This window comes from Festucalex cinctus, chromosome 9 (assembly GCF_051991245.1).
Source record: "Festucalex cinctus isolate MCC-2025b chromosome 9, RoL_Fcin_1.0, whole genome shotgun sequence".
Classification (NCBI taxonomy): Eukaryota; Metazoa; Chordata; class Actinopteri; order Syngnathiformes; family Syngnathidae; genus Festucalex; species Festucalex cinctus.
In genome coordinates, this window is record NC_135419.1 from 26,919,505 (window position 1) to 26,947,213 (window position 27,709).

At 40.1% G+C, this 27,709-nt stretch overlaps 1 protein-coding gene across 8 annotated transcripts in view; it reads left to right on the forward strand.

The window, feature by feature from the left end:
- The window catches only part of uvssa (UV-stimulated scaffold protein A), a 320,621-nt gene that overhangs the window by 146,741 nt on the left and 146,171 nt on the right, over positions 1-27,709 (forward strand). For all 8 annotated transcript variants that reach the window (XM_077532508.1, XM_077532506.1, XM_077532505.1 and 5 more), the window contains 2 exons: positions 865-974; positions 2,999-3,124. In XM_077532508.1, coding sequence (XP_077388634.1) covers positions 865-974; positions 2,999-3,124 — 236 coding nt within the window. The remainder of the gene's footprint in view (positions 1-864; positions 975-2,998; positions 3,125-27,709) is intronic.

Below are 27,709 nucleotides of genomic sequence, written 5' to 3' on the forward strand. Positions count from 1 at the left end.
CGCCGGCGGGATCCCAAGGCGTTCCCAGGCCAGCCGAGAGACATAGTCTCTCCAGTGTGTCCTGGGTCGACCCTGGGGCCTCCTGCCAGTGGGACATGCCCGGAACACCTCCCCAGGGAGGCGTCCAGGAGGCATCCGAACCATTTGTCCGAGCCACCTCAGCTGGCTCCTCTCAACGCGGAGGAGCAGCGGCTCGACTCTGAGTTCCTCCAGGATGACCGAGCTTCTCACCTTATCTCTGCGGAGGAAACTCATTTCGGCCGCTTGTATCCACGATCTTCTTCTTTCAGTCACGCCCCACAGCTCGTGACCATAGGCGAGGGTGGGAACGTAGATCGACCGGTATTTGTAGTATTTGTAGTGAAGTATTTGTAACAAAAATAAATAAATTCTCAGTGCTGCATTTAATGATTTCTTTCATTATAAATGTATTAATTTATTTTTTGCACTCTTGTCCTTTATGTGTTTTAGTGTTTAGACGGGATTAATCATTTATGGATTTTCAAAAATACCTGCTTTAATGTTCCTTTTCATTTTAATAATTGTCATTTCAACACAGTATACATACATGACCTCTCCATCAATTTTCCAAACCGCTTGTTCCTCACAAAGGTCGCGTGGCCTATCCCAGCTGTCTTCAGGCACTAAGCGGGATGAACCGTTCACTGAAAAGTCCTTTGTGCATTTTGAGTTGTTTGTGGTTATTATTATTCCACCTTTTATTGTTTCTGGTGTTACATGTTTTATAGAAATAGATTATGGTCTAATTCCTTACATCATTTTTGTATCTGTAGTAGTGGAACTATGATTTTCTTATATGTATAATTATGACATGTTTTTTTTAATTTTTTTTATTTGACACAGGTTTTCATGTAGAGGAGACGGAGGATAATGAAGCTGTGGTTTCCACATTGTTAGATCTAAAAAGACTACTAACAACCAAGTACCTACCAGCTGTGCGCCATTGGGTCCAGGTTTGTATGTAGAAGGTAGCACTCACTTATGAATAAATGAACCATTTCTCAGTAACATAAACTCTCACTCCACTGCCATAATTGTAGACAGCCTCGTCACCTCCCGGCTCGATGACTGCAACTCCCTCCAGCTCGGTCTCCCTTTAAAAAAAAAAAAAAAAAAAAAAAAAAACTCCATAAACTTCAACTGATCCAAAACTCGCCACTCACATCATCACATACACCCTCCCGTCGTCCAACAGCTCCAGTGGCTCCCCATCACACACTGCATCCAATATAAAATCCTGCTCCTCACATTCAAAGCCATCCACGACTTCGCTCCTCCATACCCGATGGACCTTATCCACATTGCCACACCTGCCCACTCTTGCCGTTCCTCCTTCTCTCTCCTCCTCACTTTCCCGCCCGCTCACTTCTTCACCATTGGGAGCAGAGCCTTCAGTCGCTCTGCTCCCCAGCTCTGGAACACTCTCCATGTTGACATCCATAACGGACTCGCTAACACATTTGAAATCGATTCTTAAAACACTCTGACCATACCTGCAACATCTTTTCCTATTTTTTTTTAAATTTTATTTTATCTTGTGTTGTTCTGAACATTGTATTTGTATGCTTTTATAACTATTGTTGTAAGGTGACCTTAATAATTTTTGACGTGGACGTGTCTGCTGCTTTGCGAATGGAATTCTCCCAGTACAGGCTTTCCAAGTAAGGGGCGGTCATTAATCAAATGTTTAAAAAAAATGGTGGCATTAAAGGAACTTTAAATTAACTCAGAATTAACACAATTTCGACAATCCTCTCGAGAGGGTTTGGACTCTCTTCCACTCTGGAGTTGCGCCACGTAAGAGGCGCAGAGCAGGAGTGAGCATATTTATTGCCCCCCCGGCTTGCCGCCTGTACTTTGGGGTTCACCCCGGTAGACGAGAGGGTAGTCTTTCCCCGCCTTTGGGTGGGGGGACAGGTCCTGACTGTTGTTTGTGGCTATGCACCTAACAGCAGTTCAGAGTACCCAGCCTTGTTGGAATCCTTGGAGGGTGTGTTGGAGACCACTCCCTCTGGGGACTCCCTCGTTCTGCTAGGAGACTTTAACGCTCATGTGGGCAAAGACAGTGAGACCTGGAGGTGCGTGATTGTGAGGAACGGCCCCCCCCTTATCAGAACTCCAGCCGTATTCTGTTATTGGACTACTGTGCTCGTCACGGATTGTCCATAATGAACACCATGTTCAAACACAAGGGTGTCCATATGTGCACTTGGCACCAGGACACCCCAGGCCACCCGTTCAATGACTTTGTAGTCATGTTATCGAATTTGCGGCCGCATGTGTTGGACACTCGGGTGAGAGAGAGGGGCGGAGTTGTCAACTGATCACCACCCGGTGGTGTGTTGGCTCCGATGGCGGGGGAAGATGCCAGTCAGACCTGGTAAAGCCAAACGTATCGTGTGGGTCTGCTGGGAACGTCTGGCAAAATGCCCTGTCGAGATTTTCAACACTCACTTGCGTCAGAACTTCTCCCTTGTTAGTCCTCAGTCGGAAAAGGATGCAGTGCCCTCTCCGGGTCGGGGATCAGATCCTGCCCCAAGTGGGGGAGTTCAAGTATCTTGGGGTCTTGTTCATGAGTGAGGGCAGGATGGAGCGGGAGATCGACAGGCGGATCGGTGTGGCGTCTACAATAATGCAGACTCTGTATCGGCCCGTTGTGATGAAGAAGGAGCTGAGTCGAAAGACAAAGCTCTTGATTTACCGGGCGATCTACCTTCCTGCCCTCACCTATGACCACGAGCTGTGGGTCGTCACCGAAAGAACAAGATGCCGGATACAAGCGGCCGAAATGAGTTTCCTCCACAGCTCGGCCGTCCGCGACGGACTCGGTGTCGAACCACTGCTCCTCCGCATTGAGAGGAAGCAGTTGATGTGGATATTGAAAGCATCAGTGTGATTTTATCTCTAATAACGTGTTGATTATGATTTTTATCTATAAAGGACACCAGATCAAGCACATATGTTTGTGTGTTCACAGGTGTTCACTAAGTCTGGTGCTGATCAGCATCTGCTAAAAAGAGCACTGGATCTTAAAAGGTCCCTGGAAGGTTCCCTGCTGAAACTGAGCGAGTTGAATATTGATAAGAGTGGAGTTCACGAAATGGTGAGTTTCCAGTGTGTACATTTTGTGAAAGTTGATTCTAAACATTATTCATTTTTCCCAATTTAAGCTTTATTTAACCAGGAATTCCGCAGAGATGAAAAACTTCTTTTCCAAAGGGAGTGCTGGCCAAGAGGCGGCAAAATTTATAGTTACAACAAAATTAATATGATTTACATGTCAGTAAAAAGTTACACAATTTAAAATGACATAAAAACAGGCACAAGTTAAATACTCGATAACAGAGGTGTCAAACATAAGGCCCGCGGGCCAGGTTAGGCCGGCAAAGGGGTTTAATCGGCCCGCGAGATTTATTTTCTAAAGTTAAAAAAAAAAGTAATGTCAGACTAATTAATCAGCTGGCCATAATCAACATATATAACATTTGTAATTTCACAAGCAGTCCTCAGATGAGCAATGCAACTTGTACGGGGGGATCATCCTGGATGTCATTATTGTACACACATTTTAAAGTTACGGTTTGTCTAATTATTATTATTATTAGGGACCGAGCAGCGACCGCTGCGAGGTCCCTATTGTTTTTGTAAAAATTATTAGGGCCCGAGCAGCGACCGCTGCGAGGTCCCTATTGTTTTTGTAAAAATTCTTCTTCTTCTTCTTCTTCTTCTTCTTCTTCTTCTTCTTCTTCTTCTTCTTCTTCTTCTTCTTCTTCTTCTTCTTCTTCTTCTTCTTCTTCTTCTTCTTCTTCTTCTTCTTCTTCTTCTTCTTTATTCTCCGCAAACAATCGCGATTTTGGGTACCTAAATATTCACGAAAACTCACCGAACTTTGCACACTCCTCAGGTCCGGCGAAAAATTTGATATTATGAAGTCGTTATAACAACGCGACTCTATAGCGCCCCCTAGCATAGAAAAATAAAAACCAAGCCCGGCACGTTTGAGCTAGAGCAACGTAAATTGGCAGGCACGTGTAGCACCCCGAGACGCACAAAAAAGTCTATTGGGACCATGTAGCTAAAATGTACAGGAAGTGAGCTATGAATTTTTTAATGTCCAATTTTGGCCTATTTTGGCACATTCACTGTGGTCATGCTTTTTCCCCCTATGCAAACATTTTTCATCCCATTGACTTCAAACTTGGTATTTATCATCTCAAGACCTAAGAGAACAGCTGGTCAAAAAGTCTTGCCTTTTCGAAATACTATATGACGGGGGCGGGGCATCAAATATTGCCTTTAAAATTTCATTTGTCCAGAAAGAGCAAATGCTGAATAACTCCCATGTACAAGCTCCAAAAAATCTCAAACTTCTCAGGCAACGTAATAGTCACGGCCTGAAAACATCTATATGACAAAATTCAGTTATACATATAGCGCCACCTAGTGGTTACAATAAATGTCATACTTTACGTTTTTAGCTACTGTGCTGAGCTCGTTGAAGGGATCCAGTTGAAAATTGGTCAGAAAAGCCTTAAGATGTTGATCATGCCCCACACCGAATATTGTAACCTTTCGCCAAAGGGCGTGGCCGCTACGGTGCCGCAAAGTCTGAAGATTTTTCGTGACAATAAAAGCTGCATTAACTTGACCGAGATGATCCTATCTTCTCAAAATTTCACACATTTGATGACAGTCCAGCCCTGAAGACATCTACAAACTTATATTTCATCTTACTGATAGCGCCACCTAGTGGCAATTTTTTTTTCTTACGAATTTTCTTCTACGTTTTTCTACAAACACGTTAACTGAACCTACCTCATATTTGCTCAGATGAGGGTTTCGGCCTTCATGATGTCACAACACGAAGTTTGTGAGTTTTCGCGAATCGCTGTGGGCGTGGCTAAGCGCTGTTCGCCAAGAAAACAACGCCAGTTTTGAGCGTCTAAACATGCACAGAAACTCCTGAAACTTGGCACACACATCTGGCCTGGTAAAATGAGCAATATTTTATTGTTGATTGTGCTATTTTTACAAAAATGACTCAATAGCGCCCCCTCGAAATTTTTAACGAAGCAGCCCCGGTTATACGTTTAAGCAAGAACGACGAATATTTTCAGGTGTATGAGGGAGCCCAAGACCTACAAAAAAGTCTCTTGTACCCATATGCTAAAATGAACAGGAAGTGAGCTACGAATTTTTGAATGTCCCATTTTTGACGATTTTTGCACATTCACAGGGGGCAGACTTTTGCCCACCTCTCCTACACGTTTCATCCGACTGAGTTAAGACTTGGCCTGGACCATGTCAAGACCTGAGCCAACGACAGGGGGAAAAATTTTGACTTTTCGAAATACTATATGATGAGGGCGGGGCATCAAAATTTGTGTTTCGCAATGAAAAAGGATATGCTTGATAACTCCCCGGTACATGCTCCAAAAAATCCCAAACTTGACATGTATGTTTATCGTCAAGGCCTGAAGTTATCTCTATGACAACATTCAGTTATATATGCAGCGCCACCTAGCCCTTGAGGCATGAAAAAAAAATACCCCACATACGGTATTTTGTACAAAAAATGTAAACTCATTCTAAGTGTGATAACGAAGTCATTTATGAATATTCTTTTAGTTTCCACCACTCAAAATGTTCACTGGCATCAGACCTATCCAAACATATATATATTTTTATTTATTTTTGATAGCCTCTATGGACATTAAAAGCAATATCGTGAATGAAGGATATGCTTAATAACTCCACGGTACATGCTCCAAAAAAAATCCCACACTTGACATGTATGCTTATAATCAAGGCCTGAAGGTATCTCTATGACAACATTCAGTTATAAATACAGCGCCACCTAGCCGTTGAGGCTTATATAAAAAAAAATAAAAAAAATACCCCACATACGGTATTTTGTACAAAAAATGTACACTCATTCTAAGTGTGATAACTAAGTCATTTATGAATATTCTTTTAGTTTCCACCACTCAAATTGTTCACTGGCTTCACACCGATCCAAACGTATGTACGTTTCCATTTTGTTTTATTCATTTTTGATTGCCCCTTTGGACAATAAAAGTAAACATTGTGCAATGAGTACAACGAGCGATGATGTGTATCTACACTTTTACAAAAAAATACCAATCAGGGCAACTCATTGCCTAAAAATAAATAAGGACGCTGATTTTTGCAGGTCTTAACAATCACCAAAATCCGTTGAGCTTGACAGACACTGGCAAAAAAAATATTCTACATGTAAACGTTTATTATGCCATTTTCAAAGAAATTTTGCTTCCAATATGCCAGTACCCCAAAGTGCCAGTACCCCAACGTGCAAGTACCCCAACGTGCAAGGACCCCAACGTGGCCCGGGCTGCGAGGGCCCTTTATAGCTGCTCGCAGCTCTAGTTAGGGCCCGAGCAGCGACCGCTGCGAGGTCCCTATTGTTTTTGTAAAAATTATTATTATTATTATTATTATTATTATTATTAGGGCCCGAGCAGCGACCGCTGCGAGGTCCCTATTGTTTTTGTAAAAATTCTTCTTCTTCTTCTTCTTCTTCTTCTTCTTCTTCTTCTTCTTCTTCTTCTTCTTTATTCTCCGCAAACGATCGCGATTTTGGGTACCTAAACATTCACGAAAACTCACCGAACTTTGCACACTCCTCAGGCCCGGCGAAAAATTTTATATTATTAAGTCGTCATAACAATGCGACTCGATAGCGCCCCCTAGCATAGAAAAATAAAAACCAAGCCCGGCACGTTTGAGCTAGAGCAACAAAAATTGGCAGGCACGTGTAGCACCCCGAGACGCACAAAAAAGTCTATTGGGACCATGTAGCTAAAATGTACAGGAAGTGAGCTATGAATTTTTTTATGTCCAATTTTGGCCTATTTTGGCACATTCACTGTGGTCGTGCTGTTTCCCCCTTTGCAAACATTTTTCATCCAATTGACTTCAATCTTGGCATTTATCATCTCAAGACCTGAGAGAACAACTGGGCAAAACATCTTGCCTTTTCGAAATACTATATGACGGGGGCGGGGCATCAAATATTGCCTTTAAAATTTCATTTGTCCAGAAAGAGCAAATGCTTAATAACCCCCATGTTCCAACTCCAAAAAATCTCAAACTTCTCAGGCAACGTAATAGTCACGGCCTGAAAACATCTATATGATAAAATTCAGTTATACACATAGCGCCACCTAGTGGTAACAATAAATGTCATACTTTACGTTTTTAGCTACTGCGCTGAGCTCGTTGAAGGGATCCAGTTGAAAGTTGGTCAGAAAAGCCTTAAGATGTTGATCATGCCCCACACCGAATATTGTAACTTTTCGCCAAAGGGCGTGGCCGCTACGGTGCCGCAAAGTCTGAAGATTTTTCGTGACAATAAAAGCTGCATGAACTTGACCGAGATGATCCTATCTTCTCAAAATTTCACACATTTGATGAGAGTCCAGCCCTAAAGACATCTACGAACTTATATTTCATCTTACTGATAGCGCCACCTAGTGGCAATTTTTTTTCTTACGAATTTTCTTCTACGTTTTTCTCCAAACACGTTAACTGGACCTACCTCATATTTGCTCAGATGAGGGATTCGGCCTTCATGATGTCACAACACGAAGTTTGTAAGTTTTCGCGAATCGCTGTGGGCGTGGCTAAGCACTGTTCGCCAAGAAAACAACGCCAGTTTTGAGGGTCTAAACATGCACAGAAACTCATGAAACTTGGCACACACATCTGGCCTGGTAAAATTAGCAATATTTTATTGTTGATTGTGCTATTTTTACAAAAATGACTCAATAGCGCCCCCTCGAAATTTTTAACGAAGCAGCCCCGGTTGTACGTTTAAGCAAGAACGACGAATATTTTTAGGTGTATGAGGGAGCCCAAGACCTACAAAAAAGTCTCTTGTACCCATATCCTAAAATGAACAGGAAGTGAGCTACGAATTTTTGAATGTCCCATTTTTGACGATTTTTGCACATTCACAGGGGGCAGACTTTTGCCCACTTCTCCTACACGTTTCATCCGACTGAGTTAAGACTTGGCCTGGACCATGTCAAGACCTGAGCCAATGACAGGGGGAAAAATTTTGACTTTTCGAAATACTATATGATGAGGGCGGGGCATCAAAATTTGTGTTTCGCAATGAAAAAGGATATGCTTGATAACTCCCCGGGACATGCTCCAAAAAATCCCAAACTTGACATGTATGTTTATCGTCAAGGCCTGAAGTTATCTCTATGACAACATTCAGTTATATATGCAGCGCCACCTAGCCCTTGAGGCATGAAAAAAAAATACCCCACATACGGTATTTTGTACAAAAAATGTAAACTCATTCTAAGTGTGATAACGAAGTCATTTATGAATATTCTTTTAGTTTCCACCACTCAAAATGTTCACTGGCATCAGACTTATCCAAACATATATATATTTTTATTTATTTTTGATAGCCTCTATGGACATTAAAAGCAATATCGTGAATGAAGGATATGCTTAATAACTCCACGGTACATGCTCCAAAAAAAATCCCACACTTGACATGTATGCTTATAATCAAGGCCTGAAGGTATCTCTATGACAACATTCAGTTATAAATACAGCGCCACCTAGCCCTTGAGGCTTATATAAAAAAAAATAAAAAATACCCCACATACGGTATTTTGTACAAAAAATGTACACTCATTCTAAGTGTGATAACTAAGTCATTTATGAATATTCTTTTAGTTTCCACCACTCAAATTGTTCACTGGCTTCACACCGATCCAAACGTATGTACGTTTCCATTTTGTTTTATTCATTTTTGATTGCCCCTTTGGACAATAAAAGTAACATTGTGCAATGAGTACAACGAGCGATGATGTATATATACACTTTTACAAAAAATACCAATCAGGGCAACTCAGTGCCTAAAAATAAATAAGGACGCTGATTTTTGCAGGTCTTAACAATCACCAAAACCCGTTGAGCTTGACACACACTGGCAAAAAAAATATTCTACATGTAAACGTTTATTATGCCATTTTCAAAGAAATTTTGCTTCCAATATGCCAGTACCCCAACGTGCCAGTACCCTAACGTGCAAGTACCCCAACGTGCAAGGAGCCCAACGTGGCCCGGGCTGCGAGGGCCCTTTATAGCTGCTCGCAGCTCTAGTTATTAGGGCCCGAGCAGCGACCGCTGCGAGGTCCCTATTGTTTTTGTAAAAATTATTATTATTATTATTATTAGGGCCCGAGCAGCGACCGCTGCGAGGTCCCTATTGTTTTTGTAAAAATTATTATTATTATTATTATTATTATTATTATTATTATTATTATTATTAGGGCCCGAGCAGCGACCGCTGCGAGGTCCCTATTGTTTTTGTAAAAATTATTATTATTATTATTATTATTATTATTATTATTATTATTATTATTATTCTTCTTCTTCTTTATTCTCCGCAAACGATCGCGATTTTGGGTACCTAAACATTCACGAAAACTCACCGAACTTTGCACACTCCTCAGGCCCGGCGAAAAATTTGATATTATTAAGTCGTCATAACAATGCGACTCGATAGCGCCCCCTAGCGTAGAAAAATAAAAACCAAGCCCGGCACGTTTGAGCTAGAGCAACAAAAATTGGCAGGCACGTGTAGCACCCCGAGACGCACAAAAAAGTCTATTGGGACCATGTAGCTAAAATGTACAGGAAGTGAGCTATGAATTTTTTAATGTCCAATTTTGGCCTATTTTGGCACATTCACTGTGGTCATGCTTTTTCCCCCTTTGCAAACATTTTTCATCCAATTGACTTCAAACTTGGCATTTATCATCTCAAGACCTGAGAGAAAAACTGGGCAAAACATCTTGCCTTTTTGAAATACTATATGACGGGGGCGGGGCATCAAATATTGCCTTTAAAATTTCATTTGTCCAGAAAGAGCAAATGCTTAATAACTCCCATGTTCAAGCTCCAAAAAATCTCAAACTTCTCAGGCAACGTAATAGTCACGGCCTGAAAACATCTATATGATAAAATTCAGTTATACATATAGCGCCACCTAGTGGTTACAATAAATGTCATACTTTACGTTTTTAGCTACTGTTCTGAGCTTGTTGAAGGGATCCATTTGAAAATTGGTCAAAAAAGCCTTAAGATGTTGATCATGCCCCACACCGAATATTGTAACTTTTCGCCAAAGGGCGTGGCCGCTACGGTGACGCAAAGTCTGAAGATTTTTCGTGAAAATAAAAGCTGCATAAACTTGACTGAGATGATCCTATCTTCTCAAAATTTCACACATTTGATGAGAGTCCAGCCCTAAAGACATCTACTGACTTATATTTCATCTAACTGATAGCGCCACCTAGTGGCAATTTTTTTTCTTACGAATTTTCTTCTACGTTTTTCTCCAAACACGTTAACTGGACCTACCTCATAATTGCTCAGATGAGGGTTTCGGCCTTCATGATGTCACAACACGAAGTTTGTGAGTTTTCGCGAATTGCTGTAGGCGTGGCTAAGCGCTGTTCGCCAAGAAAACAACGCCAGTTTTGAGGGTCTAAACATGCATAGAAACTCCTGAAACTTGGCACACACATCTGGCCTGGTAAAATGAGCAATATTTTATTGTTGATTGTGCTATTTTTACAAAAATGACTCAATAGCGCCCCCTCGAAATTTTTAACGAAGCAGCCCCGGTTGTACGTTTAAACAAGAACGCCGAATATTTTTAGGTGTATGAGGGAGCCCAAGACCTACAAAAAAGTCTCTTGTACCCATATGCTAAAATGAACAGGAAGTGAGCTACGAATTTTTGAATGTCCCATTTTTGACGATTTTTGCACATTCACAGGGGGCAGACTTTTGCCCACTTCTCCTACACGTTTCATCCGACTGAGTTAAGACTTGGCCTGGACCATGTCAAGACCTGAGCCAACGACAGGGGGAAAAATTTTGACTTTTCGAAATACTATATGATGAGGGCGGGGCATCGAAATTTGTGTTTCGCAATGTAAAAGGATATGCTTGATAACTCCCCGGGACATGCTCCAAAAAATCCCAAACTTGACATGTATGTTTATCGTCAAGGCCTGAAGTTATCTCTATGACAACATTCAGTTATATATGCAGCGCCACCTAGCCCTTGAGGCATGAAAAAAAAATACCCCACATACGGTATTTTGTACAAAAAATGTACACTCATTCTAAGTGTGATAACTAAGTCATTTATGAATATTCTTTTAGTTTCCACCACTCAAATTGTTCACTGGCTTCACACCGATCCAAACGTATGTACGTTTCCATTTTGTTTTATTCATTTTTGATTGCCCCTTTAGACAATAAAAGTAACATTGTGCAATGAGTACAACGAGCGATGATGTGTATATACACTTTTACAAAAAAATACCAATCAGGGCAACTCATTGCCTAAAAATAAAAAAGGACGCTGATTTTTGCAGGTCTTAACAATCACCAAAACCCGTTGAGCTTGACACACACACTGGCAAAAAAATATTCTACATGTAAACGTTTATTATGCCATTTTCAAAGAAATTTTGCTTCCAATATTCCAGTACCCCAACGTGCAAGTACCCCAACATGCAAGGACCCCAACGTGGCCCGGGCTGCGAGGGCCCTTTATAGCTGCTCGCAGCTCTAGTTATTATTATTCTTCTTCTTCTTCTTTATTCTCCGCAAACAATCGCGATTTTGGGTACCTAAATATTCACGAAAACTCACCAAACTTTGCACACTCCTCAGGTCCGGCGAAAAATTTGATATTATGAAGTCGTTATAACAACGCGGCTCTATAGCGCCCCCTAGCGTAGAAAAATAAAAACCAAGCCCGACACGTTTGAGCTAGAGCAACGAAAATTGGCAGGCACGTGGAGCACCCCGAGACGCACAAAAAAGTCTATTGGGACCATGTAGCTAAAATGTACAGGAAGTGAGCTATGAATTTTTTAATGTCCAATTTTGGCCTATTTTGGCACATTCACTGTGGTCATGCTTTTTCCCCCTTTGCAAACATTTTTCATCCAATTGACTTCAAACTTGGCATTTATCATCTCAAGACCTAAGAGAACAGCTGGGCAAAACATCTTGCCTTTTCGAAATACTATACGACGGGGGCGGAGCATCAAATATTGCCTTTAAAATTTCATTTGTCCAGAAAGAGCAAATGCTTAATAACTCCCATGTTGAAGCTCCAAAAAATCTCAAACTTCTCAGGCAACGTAATAGTCACAGCCTGAAAACATCTATATGACAAAATTCAGTTATACATATAGCGCCACCTAGTGGTTACAATAAATGTCATACTTTACGTTTTTAGCTACTGTGCTGAGCTTGTTGAAGGGATCCATTTGAAAATTGGTCAGAAAAGCCTTAAGATGTTGATCATGCCCCACACCGAATATTGTAACTTTTCATCAAAGGGCGTGGCCGCTACGGTGACGCAAAATCTGAAGATTTTTCGTGAAAATAAAAGCTGCATTAACTTGACCGAGATGATCCTATCTTCTCAAAATTTCACACATTTGATGAGAGTCCAGCTCTAAAGACATCTACTAACTTACATTTCATCTAACTGATAGCGCCACCTAGTGGCAATTTTTCTTCTTACGAATTTTCTTCTACGTTTTTCTCCAAACACGTTAACTGGACCTACCTCATATTTGCTCAGAGGAGGGTTTCGGCCTTCATGATGTCACAACACGAAGTTTGTGAGTTTTCGCGAATTGCTGTAGGCGTGGCTAAGCGCTGTTCGCCAAGAAAACAACGCCAGTTTTGAGGGTCTAAACATGCACAGAAACTCCTGAAACTTGGCACACACATCTGGCCTGGTAAAATGAGCAATATTTTATTGTTGATTGTGCTATTTTTACAAAAATGACTCAATAGCGCCCCCTCGAAATTTTTAACGAAGCAGCCCCGGTTGTACGTTTAAGCAAAAACGCCGAATATTTTTAGGTGTATGAGGGAGCCCAAGACCTACAAAAACGTCTCTTGTACCCATATGCTAAAATGAACAGGAAGTGAGCTACGAATTTTTGAATGTCCCATTTTTGACGATTTTTGCACATTCACAGGGGGCAGACTTTTGCCCACTTCTCCTACACGTTTCATCCGACTGAGTTAAGACTTGGCCTGGACCATGTCAAGACCTGAGCCAACGACAGGGGGAAAAATTTTGACTTTTCGAAATACTATATGATGAGGGCGGGGCATCAAAATTTGTGTTTCACAATGAAAAAGGATATGCTTGATAACTCCCCGGTACATGCTCCAAAAAATCCCAAACTTGACATGTATGTTTATCGTCAAGGCCTGAAGTTATCTCTATGACAACATTCAGTTATATATGCAGCGCCACCTAGCCCTTGAGGCATGAAAAAAAAATACCCCACATACGGTATTTTGTACAAAAAATGTACACTCATTCTAAGTGTGATAACTAAGTCATTTATGAATATTTTTTTAGTTTCCACCACTCAAAATGTTCACTGGCATCAGACTTATCCAAACATATATATATTTTTATTTATTTTTGATAGCCTCTATGGACATTAAAAGCAATATCGTGAATGAAGGATATGCTTAATAACTCCACGGTACATGCTCCAAAAAAAAATCCCACACTTGACATGTATGCTTATAATCAAGGCCTGAAGGTATCTCTATGACAACATTCAGTTATAAATACAGCGCCACCTAGCCCTTGAGGCTTATATAAAAAAAAAAAAAAATACCCCACATACGGTATTTTGTACAAAAAATGTACACTCATTCTAAGTGTGATAACTAAGTCATTTATGAATATTCTTTTAGTTTCCACCACTCAAATTGTTCACTGGCTTCACACCGATCCAAACGTATGTACGTTTCCATTTCGTTTTATTCATTTTTGATTGCCCCTTTGGACAATAAAAGTAACATTGTGCAATGAGTACAACGAGCGATGATGTGTATATACACTTTTACAAAAAAATACCAATCAGGGCAACTCATTGCCTAATAATAAAAAAGGACGCTGATTTTTGCAGGTCTTAACAATCACCAAAACCCGTTGAGCTTGATACACACACTGGCAAAAAAATATTCTACATGTAAACGTTTATTATGCCATTTTCAAAGAAATTTTGCTTCCAATATGCCAGTACCCGAATGTGCCAGTACCCCAACGTGCAAGTACCCCAACGTGCAAGGACCCCAACGTGGCCCGGGCTGCGAGGGCCCTTTATTGATATTATGAAGTCGTCATAACAACGCGACTCTATAGCGCCCCCTAGCATAGTAAAATAAAAACCAAGCCCGGCACGTTTGAGCTAGAGCAACGAAAATTGGCAGGCACGTGTAGCACCCCGAGACGCACAAAAAAGTCTATTGGGACCATGTAGCTAAAATGTACAGGAAGTGAGCTATGAATTTTTTAATGTCCAATTTTGGCCTATTTTGGCACATTCACTGTGGTCATGCTTTTTCCCCCTTTGCAAACATTTTTCATCCAATTGACTTCAAACTTGGCATTTATTATCTCAAGACCTAAGAGAACAACTGGGCAAAAAATCTTGCCTTTTCGAAATACTATATGACGGGGGCGGGGCAGCAAATATTGCCTTTAAAATTTCATTTGTCCAGAAAGAGCAAATGCTGAATAACTCCCATGTACAAGCTCCAAAAAATCTCAAACTTCTCAGGCAACGTAATAGTCACGGCCTGAAAACATCTATATGACAAAATTCAGTTATACATATAGCGCCACCTAGTGGTTACAATAAATGTCATACTTTACGTTTTTAGCTACTGTGCTGAGCTCGTTGAAGGGATCCAGTTGAAAATTGGTCAGAAAAGCCTTAAGATGTTGATGATGCCCCACACCGAATATTGTAACTTTTCGCCAAAGGGTGTGGCCGCTACGGTGACGCAAAGTCTGAAGATTTTTCGTGACAAGAAAAGCTGCATTGACTTGACCGAGATGATCCTATCTTCTCAAAATTCCACACATTTGATGAGAGTCCAGCCCTAAAGACATCTACAAACTTATATTTCATCTAACTGATAGCGCCACCTAGTGGCATATTTTTTTCTTACGAATTTTCTTCTACGTTTTTCTACAAACACGTTAACTGAACCTACCTCATATTTGCTCAGATGAGGGTTTCGGCCTTCATGATGTCACAACACGAAGTTTGTGAGTTTTCGCGAATCGCTGTGGGCGTGGCTAAGCGCTGTTCGCCAAGAAAACAACGCCAGTTTTGAGCGTCTAAACATGCACAGAAACTCCTGAAACTTGGCACACACATCTGGCCTGGTAAAATGAGCAATATTTTATTGTTGATTGTGCTATTTTTACAAAAATGACTCAATAGCGCCCCCTCGAAATTTTTAACGAAGCAGCCCCGGTTATACGTTTAAGCAAGAACGACGAATATTTTCAGGTGTATGAGGGAGCCCAAGACCTACAAAAAAGTCTCTTGTACCCATATGCTAAAATGAACAGGAAGTGAGCTACGAATTTTTGAATGTCCCATTTTTGACGATTTTTGCACATTCACAGGGGGCAGACTTTTGCCCACCTCTCCTACACGTTTCATCCGACTGAGTTAAGACTTGGCCTGGACCATGTCAAGACCTGAGCCAACGACAGGGGGAAAAATTTTGACTTTTCGAAATACTATATGATGAGGGCGGGGCATCAAAATTTGTGTTTCGCAATGAAAAAGGATATGCTTGATAACTCCCCGGTACATGCTCCAAAAAATCCCAAACTTGACATGTATGTTTATCGTCAAGGCCTGAAGTTATCTCTATGACAACATTCAGTTATATATGCAGCGCCACCTAGCCCTTGAGGCATGAAAAAAAAATACCCCACATACGGTATTTTGTACAAAAAATGTAAACTCATTCTAAGTGTGATAACGAAGTCATTTATGAATATTCTTTTAGTTTCCACCACTCAAAATGTTCACTGGCATCAGACCTATCCAAACATATATATATTTTTATTTATTTTTGATAGCCTCTATGGACATTAAAAGCAATATCGTGAATGAAGGATATGCTTAATAACTCCACGGTACATGCTCCAAAAAAAATCCCACACTTGACATGTATGCTTATAATCAAGGCCTGAAGGTATCTCTATGACAACATTCAGTTATAAATACAGCGCCACCTAGCCGTTGAGGCTTATATAAAAAAAAATAAAAAAAATACCCCACATACGGTATTTTGTACAAAAAATGTACACTCATTCTAAGTGTGATAACTAAGTCATTTATGAATATTCTTTTAGTTTCCACCACTCAAATTGTTCACTGGCTTCACACCGATCCAAACGTATGTACGTTTCCATTTTGTTTTATTCATTTTTGATTGCCCCTTTGGACAATAAAAGTAAACATTGTGCAATGAGTACAACGAGCGATGATGTGTATCTACACTTTTACAAAAAAATACCAATCAGGGCAACTCATTGCCTAAAAATAAATAAGGACGCTGATTTTTGCAGGTCTTAACAATCACCAAAATCCGTTGAGCTTGACAGACACTGGCAAAAAAAATATTCTACATGTAAACGTTTATTATGCCATTTTCAAAGAAATTTTGCTTCCAATATGCCAGTACCCCAAAGTGCCAGTACCCCAACGTGCAAGTACCCCAACGTGGCCCGGGCTGCGAGGGCCCTTTATAGCTGCTCGCAGCTCTAGTTATTATTATTCTTCTTCTTCTTCTTCTTCTTCTTCTTCTTTATTCTCCGCAAACGATCGCGATTTTGGGTACCTAAACATTCACGAAAACTCACCAAACTTTGCACACTCCTCAGGCCCGGCGAAAAATTTGATATTATTAAGTCGTCATAACAATGCGACTCGATAGCGCCCCCTAGCGTAGAAAAATAAAAACCAAGCCCGGCACGTTTGAGCTAGAGCAACAAAAATTGGCAGGCACGTGTAGCACCCCGAGACGCACAAAAAAGTCTATTGGGACCATGTAGCTAAAATGTACAGGAAGTGAGCTATGAATTTTTTTATGTCCAATTTTGGCCTATTTTGGCACATTCACTGTGGTCATGCTTTTTCCCCCTTTGCAAACATTTTTCATCCAATTGACTTCAAACTTGGCATTTATCATCTCAAGACCTGAGAGAACAACTGGGCAAAACATCTTGCCTTTTTGAAATACTATATGACGGGGGCGGGGCATCAAATATTGCCTTTAAAATTTCATTTGTCCAGAAAGAGCAAATGCTTAATAACTCCCATGTTCAAGCTCCAAAAAATCTCAAACTTCTCAGGCAACGTAATAGTCACGGCCTGAAAACATCTATATGATAAAATTCAGTTATACATATAGCGCCACCTAGTGGTTACAATAAATGTCATACTTTACGTTTTTAGCTACTGTGCTGAGCTTGTTGAAGGGATCCATTTGAAAATTGGTCAGAAAAGCCTTAAGATGTTGATCATGCCCCACACCGAATATTGTAACTTTTCGCCAAAGGGCATGGCCGCTACGGTGACGCAAAGTCTGAAGATTTTTGGTGAAAATAAAAGCTGCATTAACTTGACCGAGATGATCCTATCTTCTCAAAATTTCACACATTTGATGAGAGTCCAGCCCTAAAGACATCTACTGACTTATATTTCATCTAACTGATAGCGCCACCTAGTGGCAATTTTTTTTCTTACGAATTTTCTTCTACGTTTTTCTCCAAACACGTTAACTGGACCTACCTCATATTTGCTCAGATGAGGGTTTCGGCCTTCATGATGTCACAAAAGAAGTTTGTGAGTTTTCGCGAATTGCTGTGGTTGTGGCTAAGCGCTGTTCGCCAAGAAAATAACGCCAGTTTTGAGGGTCTAAACATGCACAGAAACTCATGAAACTTGGCACACACATCTGGCCTGGTAAAATTAGCAATATTTTATTGTTGATTGTGCTATTTTTACAAAAATGACTCAATAGCGCCCCCTAGAAGTTTTTAACGAAGCAGCCCCGGTTGTACGTTTAAGCAAGAACGACGAATATTTTTAGGTGTATGAGGGAGCCCAAGACCTACAAAAAAGTCTCTTGGACCCATGTGCTAAAATGAACAGGAAGTGAGCTACGAATTTTTGAATGTCCCATTTTTGACGATTTTTGCACATTTTCAGGGGGCATACTTTTGCCCACTTCTCCTACACGTTTCATCCGACTGAGTTAAGACTTGACCTGGACCATGTCAAGACCTGAGCCAACAACAGACGGAAAAATCTTGACTTTTGGAAATACTATATGATGAAGGCGGGGCATCAAAATTTGTGTTTTGCACTGAAAAAGGATATGCTTAATAACTCCCCGGTACATGCTCCAAAAAATCCCAAACTTGACATGTATGTTTATCGTCAAGGCCTGAAGCTATCTCTATGACAACATTCAGTTATATATGCAGCGCCACCTAGCCCTTGAGGCATGAAAAAAAAATACCCCACTTACGGTATTTTGTACAAAAAATGTAAACTCATTCTAAGTGTGATAACTCAGTCATTTAGGAATATTCTTTTACTTTCCACCACTCAAAATATTCACTGGCATCAGACCTAACCAAACATACATATTTTTGTTATTTAGTTTTATGTATTTTTGATAGCCTCTATGGACATTAAAAGCAATATCGTGAATGAAGGCTATGCTTAATAACTCCCCGGTACATGCTCCAAAAAATCCCATACTTGAAATGTATATTTATAGTCAAGGCCTGAAGGTATCTCTATGACAAAATTCAGTTATAAATACAGCGCCACCTAGTCCTTGAGGCTTAAAAAAAAAATGCCTCACTTACGGTATTTTTGCAAAAATTGTAGACTCATTGTAAGTGTGATAACTAAGTCATTTATGAATATTCTTGAACTTTCCACCACTCAATATGTTCACTGGCATCAGACCGATCCAAACATACGTATTTTTTATTTAGTTTTATTTATTTTTTTGATCGCCTCTATGGACAATAAAAGCAACATTGAGTACGAGCGATGATGTGTGTATATATACTTTTACGAAAAATACCAATCAGGGCAACTCATTGCCTAAAAATAAAAAAAAGACGCTGATTTTTGCAGATCTTAACAATCACCAAAACCCATTGAGCTTGACACACTCATCACACCTGGCAAAAAAAAAAAAAAATCCACATGTTTATCATGCCATTTTCAAAGAAATTCTGCTTCCAATGTGCCAGTACCCCAATGTGCAAGTTCCCCAACGTACAAGTACCCCAACGTGGCCCGGGCTGCGAGGGCCCTTTATAGCTGCTCGCAGCTCTAGTTAGGGCCCGAGCAGCGACCGCTGCGAGGTCCCTATTGTTTTTCGTTCGAATTATTATTATTATTATTATTATTATTATTCTTCTTCTTCTTCTTCTTCTCCGTAAACGATCGCATTTTTGAGGACCTAAACATTCACGAAAACTCACCAAACTTTGCACACTCCTCAGGCCCGGCGAAAAATTTTATATTATGAAGTCGTCATAACAACGCGACTCTATAGCGCCCCCTAGCGTAGAAAAATAAAAACCAAGCCTGGCACGTTTGAGCGAGAGCAACGAAAATTGGCAGGCACGTGTAGCACCCCGAGACGCACAAAAAAGTCTATTGGGACCATGTAGCTAAAATGTACAGGAAATGAGCTATGAATTTTTTTATGTCCAATTTTGGCCTATTTTGGCACATTCACTGTGGTCATGCTTTTTCCCCCTCTGCAAACATTTTTCATCCAATTCACATCAAACTTGGCATTTATCATCTCAAGACCTGAGAGAACAACTGGGCAAAAAGTCTTGCCTTTTAGAAATACTATATGATGGGGGCGGGGCATCAAATATTGTCTTTAAAATTTCATTTGTCCAGAAAGAGCAAATGCTTAATAACTCCCATGTTCAAGCTCCAAAAAATCTCAAACTTCTCAGGCAACGTAATAGTCACGGCCTGAAAACATCTATATGATAAAATTCAGTTATACATATAGCACCACCTAGTGGTAACAATAAATGTCATACTTTACGTTTTTAGCTACTGCGCTGAGCTCGTTGAAGGGATCCAGTTGAAAGTTGGTCAGAAAATCCTTAAGATGTTGATCATGCCCCACACCGAATATTGTAACTTTTCGCCAAAGGGCGTGGCCGCTACGGTGCCGCAAAGTCTGAAGATTTTTCGTGACAATAAAAGCTGCATGAACTTGACCGAGATGATCCTATCTTCTCAAAATTTCACACATTTGATGAGAGTCCAGCCCTAAAGACATCTACGTACTTATATTTCATCTTACTGATAGCGCCACCTAGTGGCAATTTTTTTTCTTACGAATTTTCTTGTACATTTTTCTCCAAACACGTTAACTGGACCAACCTCATATTTGCTCAGATGAGGGTTTCGGCCTTCATGATGTCACAACACGAAGTTTGTGAGTTTTCGCGAATCACTGTGGGCGTGGCTAAGCACTGTTCGCCAAGAAAACAACGCCAGTTTTGATGGTCTAAACATGCGCAGAAACTCATGAAACTTGGCACACACATCTGGCCTGGCAAAATGAGCAATATTTTATCATGTATTGTCCTATTTTTACAAAAATGACTCAATAGCGCCCCCTAGAAATTTTTAACGAAGCAGCCCCGATTGTACGTTTAAGCAAGATCTACGAAAATTTTTAGGTGTATGAGGGAGCCAAAGACCTACAAAAACGTCTCTTGGACCCATATGCTAAAATGAACAGGAAGTGAGCTACGAATTTTTGAATGTCCCATTTTTGACGATTTTTGCACATTTTCAGGGGGCATACTTTTGCCCACTTCTCCTACACGTTTTATGCGACTGACTTATGACTTGACCTGGACCATGCCAAGACCTGAGCCAACAACAGACGGAAAAATCTTGACTTTTGGAAATACTATATGATGAGGGCGGGGCATCAAAATTTGTGTTTCGCACTGAAAAAGGATATGCTTAATAACTCCCCGATACATGCTCCAAAAAATCCCAAACTTGACATGTATGTTTATCGTCAAGGCCTGAAGGTATCTCTATGACAACATTCAGTTATATATGCAGCGCCACCTAGCCCTTGAGGCATGAAAAAAAAATACCCCACTTACGGTATTTTGTACAAAAAATGTAAACTCATTCTATGTGTGATAACTAAGTCATTTAGGAATATTCTTTTACTTTCCACCACTCAAAATATTCACTGGCATCAGACCTAACCAAACACACATATTTTTGTTATTTAGTTTTATGTATTTTTGATAGCCTCTATGGACATTAAAAGCAATATCGTGAATGAAGGCTATGCTGAATAACTCCCAGGTACATGCTCCAAAAAATCCCATACTTGAAATGTATATTTATAGTCAAGGCCTGAAGGTATCTCTATGACAAAATTCAGTTATAAATACAGCGCCACCTAGTCCTTGAGGCATAAAAAAAAAAATGCCTCACTTACGGTATTTTTGCAAAAATTGTAAACTCATTGTAAGTGTGATAACTAAGTCATTTATGAATATTCTTTTACTTTCCACCACTCAATATGTTCACTGGTATCAGACCGATCCAAACATACATATTTTTTATTTAGTTTTTTTTTTTTTTTTTGATCGCCTCTATGGACAATAAAAGCAACATTGTGCAATGAGTACGAGCGATGATGTGTGTATATATACTTTTACGAAAAATACCAATCAGGGCAACTCATTGCCTAAAAATAAAAAAAAAGACGCTGATTTTTGCAGATCTTAACAATCACCAAAACCCATTGAGCTTGACACACTCATCACACCTGGCAAAAAAAAAAAAAATCTACATGTTTATCATGCCATTTTCAAAGAAATTCTGCTTCCAATGTGCCAGTACCCCAATGTGCAAGTTCCCCAACGTGCAAGTACCCCAACGTGGCCCGGGCTGCGAGGGCCCTTTATAGCTGCTCGCAGCTCTAGTTAGGGCCCGAGCAGCTACCGCTGCGAGGTCCCTATTGTTTTTCGATCGGATTATTATTATTATTATTATTATTCTTCTTCTTCTTCTTCTTCTTCTTCTTCTCCGTAAACGATCACGATTTTGGGTACCTAAACATTTACGAAAACTCACCAAACTTTGCACACTCCTCAGGCCCGGCGAAAAATTTGATATTATGAAGTCGTCATAACAACGCGACTCTATAGCGCCCCCTAGCATAGAAAAATAAAAACCAAGCCCGGCACGTTTGAGCTAGAGCAACGAAAATTGGCAGGCACGTGTAGCACCCCGAGACGCACAAAAAAGTCTATTGGGACCATGTAGCTAAAATGTACAGGAAGTGAGCTATGAATTTTTTAATGTCCAATTTTGGCCTATTTTGGCACATTCACTGTGGTCATGCTTTTTCCCCCTTTGCAAACATTTTTCATCCAATTGACTTCAAACTTGGCATTTATCATCTCAAGACCTGAGAGAACAACTGGGGAAAAAATCTTGCCTTTTCGAAATACTATATGACGGGGGCGGGGCATCAAATATTGCCTTTAAAATTTCATTTGTCCAGAAAGAGCAAATGCTTAATAACTCCCATGTTCAAGCTCCAAAAAATCTCAAACTTATCAGGCAACTTAATAGTCACGGCCTGAAAACATCTATATGATAAAATTCAGTTATCCATGTAGCGCCACCTAGTGGTAACAATAATTGTCATACTTTACGTTTTTAGCTACTGTGCTGAGCTCGTTGAAGGGATCCAGTTGAAAATTGGTCAGAAAAGCCTTAAGATGTTGATCATGCCCCACACCGAATATTGTAACTTTTCGCCAAAGGGCGTGGCCGCTACGGTGCCGCAAAGTCTGAAGATTTCTCGTGACAACAAAAGCTGCATTAACTTGACCGAGATGATGCTATCTTCTCAAAATTTTACACAATTGATGAGAGTCCAGCCCTAAAGACATCTACAAACTTATATTTCATCTTACTGATAGCGCCACCTACTGGCAATTTTTTTTCTTACGATTTTTCTTCAATGTTTTTCTCCAACCATGTTAACTGGACCTACCTCATATTTGCTCAGATGAGGGTGTCGGCCTTCATGCTGTCACAACACGAAGTTTGTGAGTTTTCGCGAGTCGCTGTGGGCGTGGCTAAGCACTGTTCGCCAAGAAAACAACGCCAGTTTTGAGGGTCTAAACATGCGCAGAAACTCATGAAACTTGGCACACACATCTGGCCTGGTAAAATGAACAATATTTTATTGTTGATTGTGCTATTTTTACAAAAATGACTCAATAGCGCCCCCTAGAAATTTTTAACGAAGCAGCCCCGATTGTACGTTTAAGCAAGATCTACGAAAATTTTTACGTGTATGAGGGAGCCAAAGACCTACAAAAAAGACTCTTGGACCCATATGCTAAAATGAACAGGAAGTGAGCTACGAATTTTTGAATGTCCCATTTTTTACGATTTTTGCACATTTTCAGAGGGCATACTTTTGCCCACTTCTCCTACACGTTTTATCCGACTGACTTATGACTTGACCTGGACCATGCCAAGACCTGAGCCAACAACAGACGGAAAAATCTTGACTTTTGGAAATACTATATGATGAGGGCGGGGCATCAAAATTTGTGTTTCGCACTGAAAAAGGATATGCTTAATAACTCCCCGATACATGCTCCAAAAAATCCCAAACTTGACATGTATGTTTATCGTCAAGGCCTGAAGGTATCTCTATGACAACATTCAGTTATATATGCAGCGCCACCTAGCCCTTGAGGCATGAAAAAAAAATACCCCACTTACGGTATTTTGTACAAAAAATGTAAACTCATTCTAAGTGTGATAACTAAGTCATTTAGGAATATTCTTTTACCTTCCACCACTCAAAATATTCACTGGCATCAGACCTAACCAAACATACATATTTTTGTTATTTAGTTTTATGTATTTTTGATAGCCTCTATGGACATTAAAAGCAATATGGTGAATGAAGGCTATGCTTAATAACTCCCAGGTACATGCTCCAAAAAATCCCATATTTGAAATGTATATTTAGAGTCAAGGCCTGAAGGTATCTCTATGACAAAATTCAGTTATAAATACAGCGCCACCTAGTCCTTGAGGCATAAAAAAAAATGCCTCACTTACGGTATTTTTGCAAAAATTGTAAACTCATTGTAAGTGTGATAACTAAGTCATTTATGAATATTCTTTTACTTTCCACCACTCAATATGTTCACTGGTATCAGACCGATCCAAACATACGTATTTTTTATTTAGTTTTATTTATTTTTTTATCGCCTCTATGGACAATAAAAGCAACATTGTGCAATGAGTACGAGCGATGATGTGTGTATATATACTTTTACGAAAAATACCAATCAGAGCAACTCATTGCCTAAAAATAAAAAAAAGACGCTGATTTTTGCAGATCTTAACAATCACCAAAACCCATTGAGCTTGACACACTCATCACACCTGGCAAAAAAAAAAAAAAAAAAGTCCACATGTTTATCATGCCATTTTCAAAGAAATTCTGCTTCCAATGTGCCAGTACCCCAATGTGCAAGTTCCCCAACGTGGCCCGGGCTGCGAGGGCCCTTTATAGCTGCTCGCAGCTCTAGTTATTATTATTCTTCTTCTTCTTCTTCTCCGTAAACGATCACGATTTTGGGTACCTAAACATTTACGAAAACTCACCAAACTTTGCACACTCCTCAGGCCCGGCGAAAAATTTGATATTATGAAGTCGTCATAACAACGCGACTCTATAGCGCCCCCTAGCATAGAAAAATAAAAACCAAGCCCGGCACGTTTGAGCTAGAGCAACGAAAATTGGCAGGCACGTGTAGCACCCCGAGACGCACAAAAAAGTCTATTGGGACCATGTAGCTAAAATGTACAGGAAGTGAGCTATGAATTTTTTAATGTCCAATTTTGGCCTATTTTGGCACATTCACTGTGGTCATGCTTTTTCCCCCTTTGCAAACATTTTTCATCCAATTGACTTCAAACTTGGCATTTATCATCTCAAGACCTGAGAGAACAACTGGGGAAAAAATCTTGCCTTTTCGAAATACTATATGACGGGGGCGGGGCATCAAATATTGCCTTTAAAATTTCATTTGTCCAGAAAGAGCAAATGCTTAATAACTCCCATGTTCAAGCTCCAAAAAATCTCAAACTTATCAGGCAACTTAATAGTCACGGCCTGAAAACATCTATATGATAAAATTCAGTTATCCATGTAGCGCCACCTAGTGGTAACAATAATTGTCATACTTTACGTTTTTAGCTACTGTGCTGAGCTCGTTGAAGGGATCCAGTTGAAAATTGGTCAGAAAAGCCTTAAGATGTTGATCATGCCCCACACCGAATATTGTAACTTTTCGCCAAAGGGCATGGCCGCTACGGTGCCGCAAAGTCTGAAGATTTCTCGTGACAACAAAAGCTGCATTAACTTGACCGAGATGATGCTATCTTCTCAAAATTTTACACATTTGATGAGAGTCCAGCCCTAAAGACATCTACAAACTTATATTTCATCTTACTGATAGCGCCACCTACTGGCAATTTTTTTTCTTACGATTTTTCTTCAATGTTTTTCTCCAACCATGTTAACTGGACCTACCTCATATTTGCTCAGATGAGGGTGTCGGCCTTCATGCTGTCACAACACGAAGTTTGTGAGTTTTCGCGAGTCGCTGTGGGCGTGGCTAAGCACTGTTCGCCAAGAAAACAACGCCAGTTTTGAGGGTCTAAACATGCGCAGAAACTCATGAAACTTGGCACACACATCTGGCCTGGTAAAATGAACAATATTTTATTGTTGATTGTGCTATTTTTACAAAAATGACTCAATAGCGCCCCCTAGAAATTTTTAACGAAGCAGCCCCGATTGTACGTTTAAGCAAGATCTACGAAAATTTTTACGTGTATGAGGGAGCCAAAGACCTACAAAAAAGACTCTTGGACCCATATGCTAAAATGAACAGGAAGTGAGCTACGAATTTTTGAATGTCCCATTTTTTACGATTTTTGCACATTTTCAGAGGGCATACTTTTGCCCACTTCTCCTACACGTTTTATCCGACTGACTTATGACTTGACCTGGACCATGCCAAGACCTGAGCCAACAACAGACGGAAAAATCTTGACTTTTGGAAATACTATATGATGAGGGCGGGGCATCAAAATTTGTGTTTCGCACTGAAAAAGGATATGCTTAATAACTCCCCGATACATGCTCCAAAAAATCCCAAACTTGACATGTATGTTTATCGTCAAGGCCTGAAGGTATCTCTATGACAACATTCAGTTATATATGCAGCGCCACCTAGCCCTTGAGGCATGAAAAAAAAATACCCCACTTACGGTATTTTGTACAAAAAATGTAAACTCATTCTAAGTGTGATAACTAAGTCATTTAGGAATATTCTTTTACCTTCCACCACTCAAAATATTCACTGGCATCAGACCTAACCAAACATACATATTTTTGTTATTTAGTTTTATGTATTTTTGATAGCCTCTATGGACATTAAAAGCAATATGGTGAATGAAGGCTATGCTTAATAACTCCCAGGTACATGCTCCAAAAAATCCCATATTTGAAATGTATATTTAGAGTCAAGGCCTGAAGGTATCTCTATGACAAAATTCAGTTATAAATACAGCGCCACCTAGTCCTTGAGGCATAAAAAAAAATGCCTCACTTACGGTATTTTTGCAAAAATTGTAAACTCATTGTAAGTGTGATAACTAAGTCATTTATGAATATTCTTTTACTTTCCACCACTCAATATGTTCACTGGTATCAGACCGATCCAAACATACGTATTTTTTATTTAGTTTTATTTTTTTTTTTTATCGCCTCTATGGACAATAAAAGCAACATTGTGCAATGAGTACGAGCGATGATGTGTGTATATATACTTTTACGAAAAATACCAATCAGAGCAACTCATTGCCTAAAAATAAAAAAAAGACGCTGATTTTTGCAGATCTTAACAATCACCAAAACCCATTGAGCTTGACACACTCATCACACCTGGCAAAAAAAAAAAAAAAGTCCACATGTTTATCATGCCATTTTCAAAGAAATTCTGCTTCCAATGTGCCAGTACCCCAATGTGCAAGTTCCCCAACGTGCAAGTACCCCAACGTGGCCCGGGCTGCGAGGGCCCTTTATAGCTGCTCGCAGCTCTAGTTATTATTATTCTTCTTCTTCTTCTTTATTCTCCGCAAACAATCGCGATTTTGGGTACCTAAATATTCACGAAAACTCACCAAACTTTGCACACTCCTCAGGTCCGGCGAAAAATTTGATATTATGAAGTCGTTATAACAACGCGGCTCTATAGCGCCCCCTAGCGTAGAAAAATAAAAACCAAGCCCGACACGTTTGAGCTAGAGCAACGAAAATTGGCAGGCACGTGGAGCACCCCGAGACGCACAAAAAAGTCTATTGGGACCATGTAGCTAAAATGTACAGGAAGTGAGCTATGAATTTTTTAATGTCCAATTTTGGCCTATTTTGGCACATTCACTGTGGTCATGCTTTTTCCCCCTTTGCAAACATTTTTCATCCAATTGACTTCAAACTTGGCATTTATCATCTCAAGACCTAAGAGAACAGCTGGGCAAAACATCTTGCCTTTTCGAAATACTATACGACGGGGGCGGAGCATCAAATA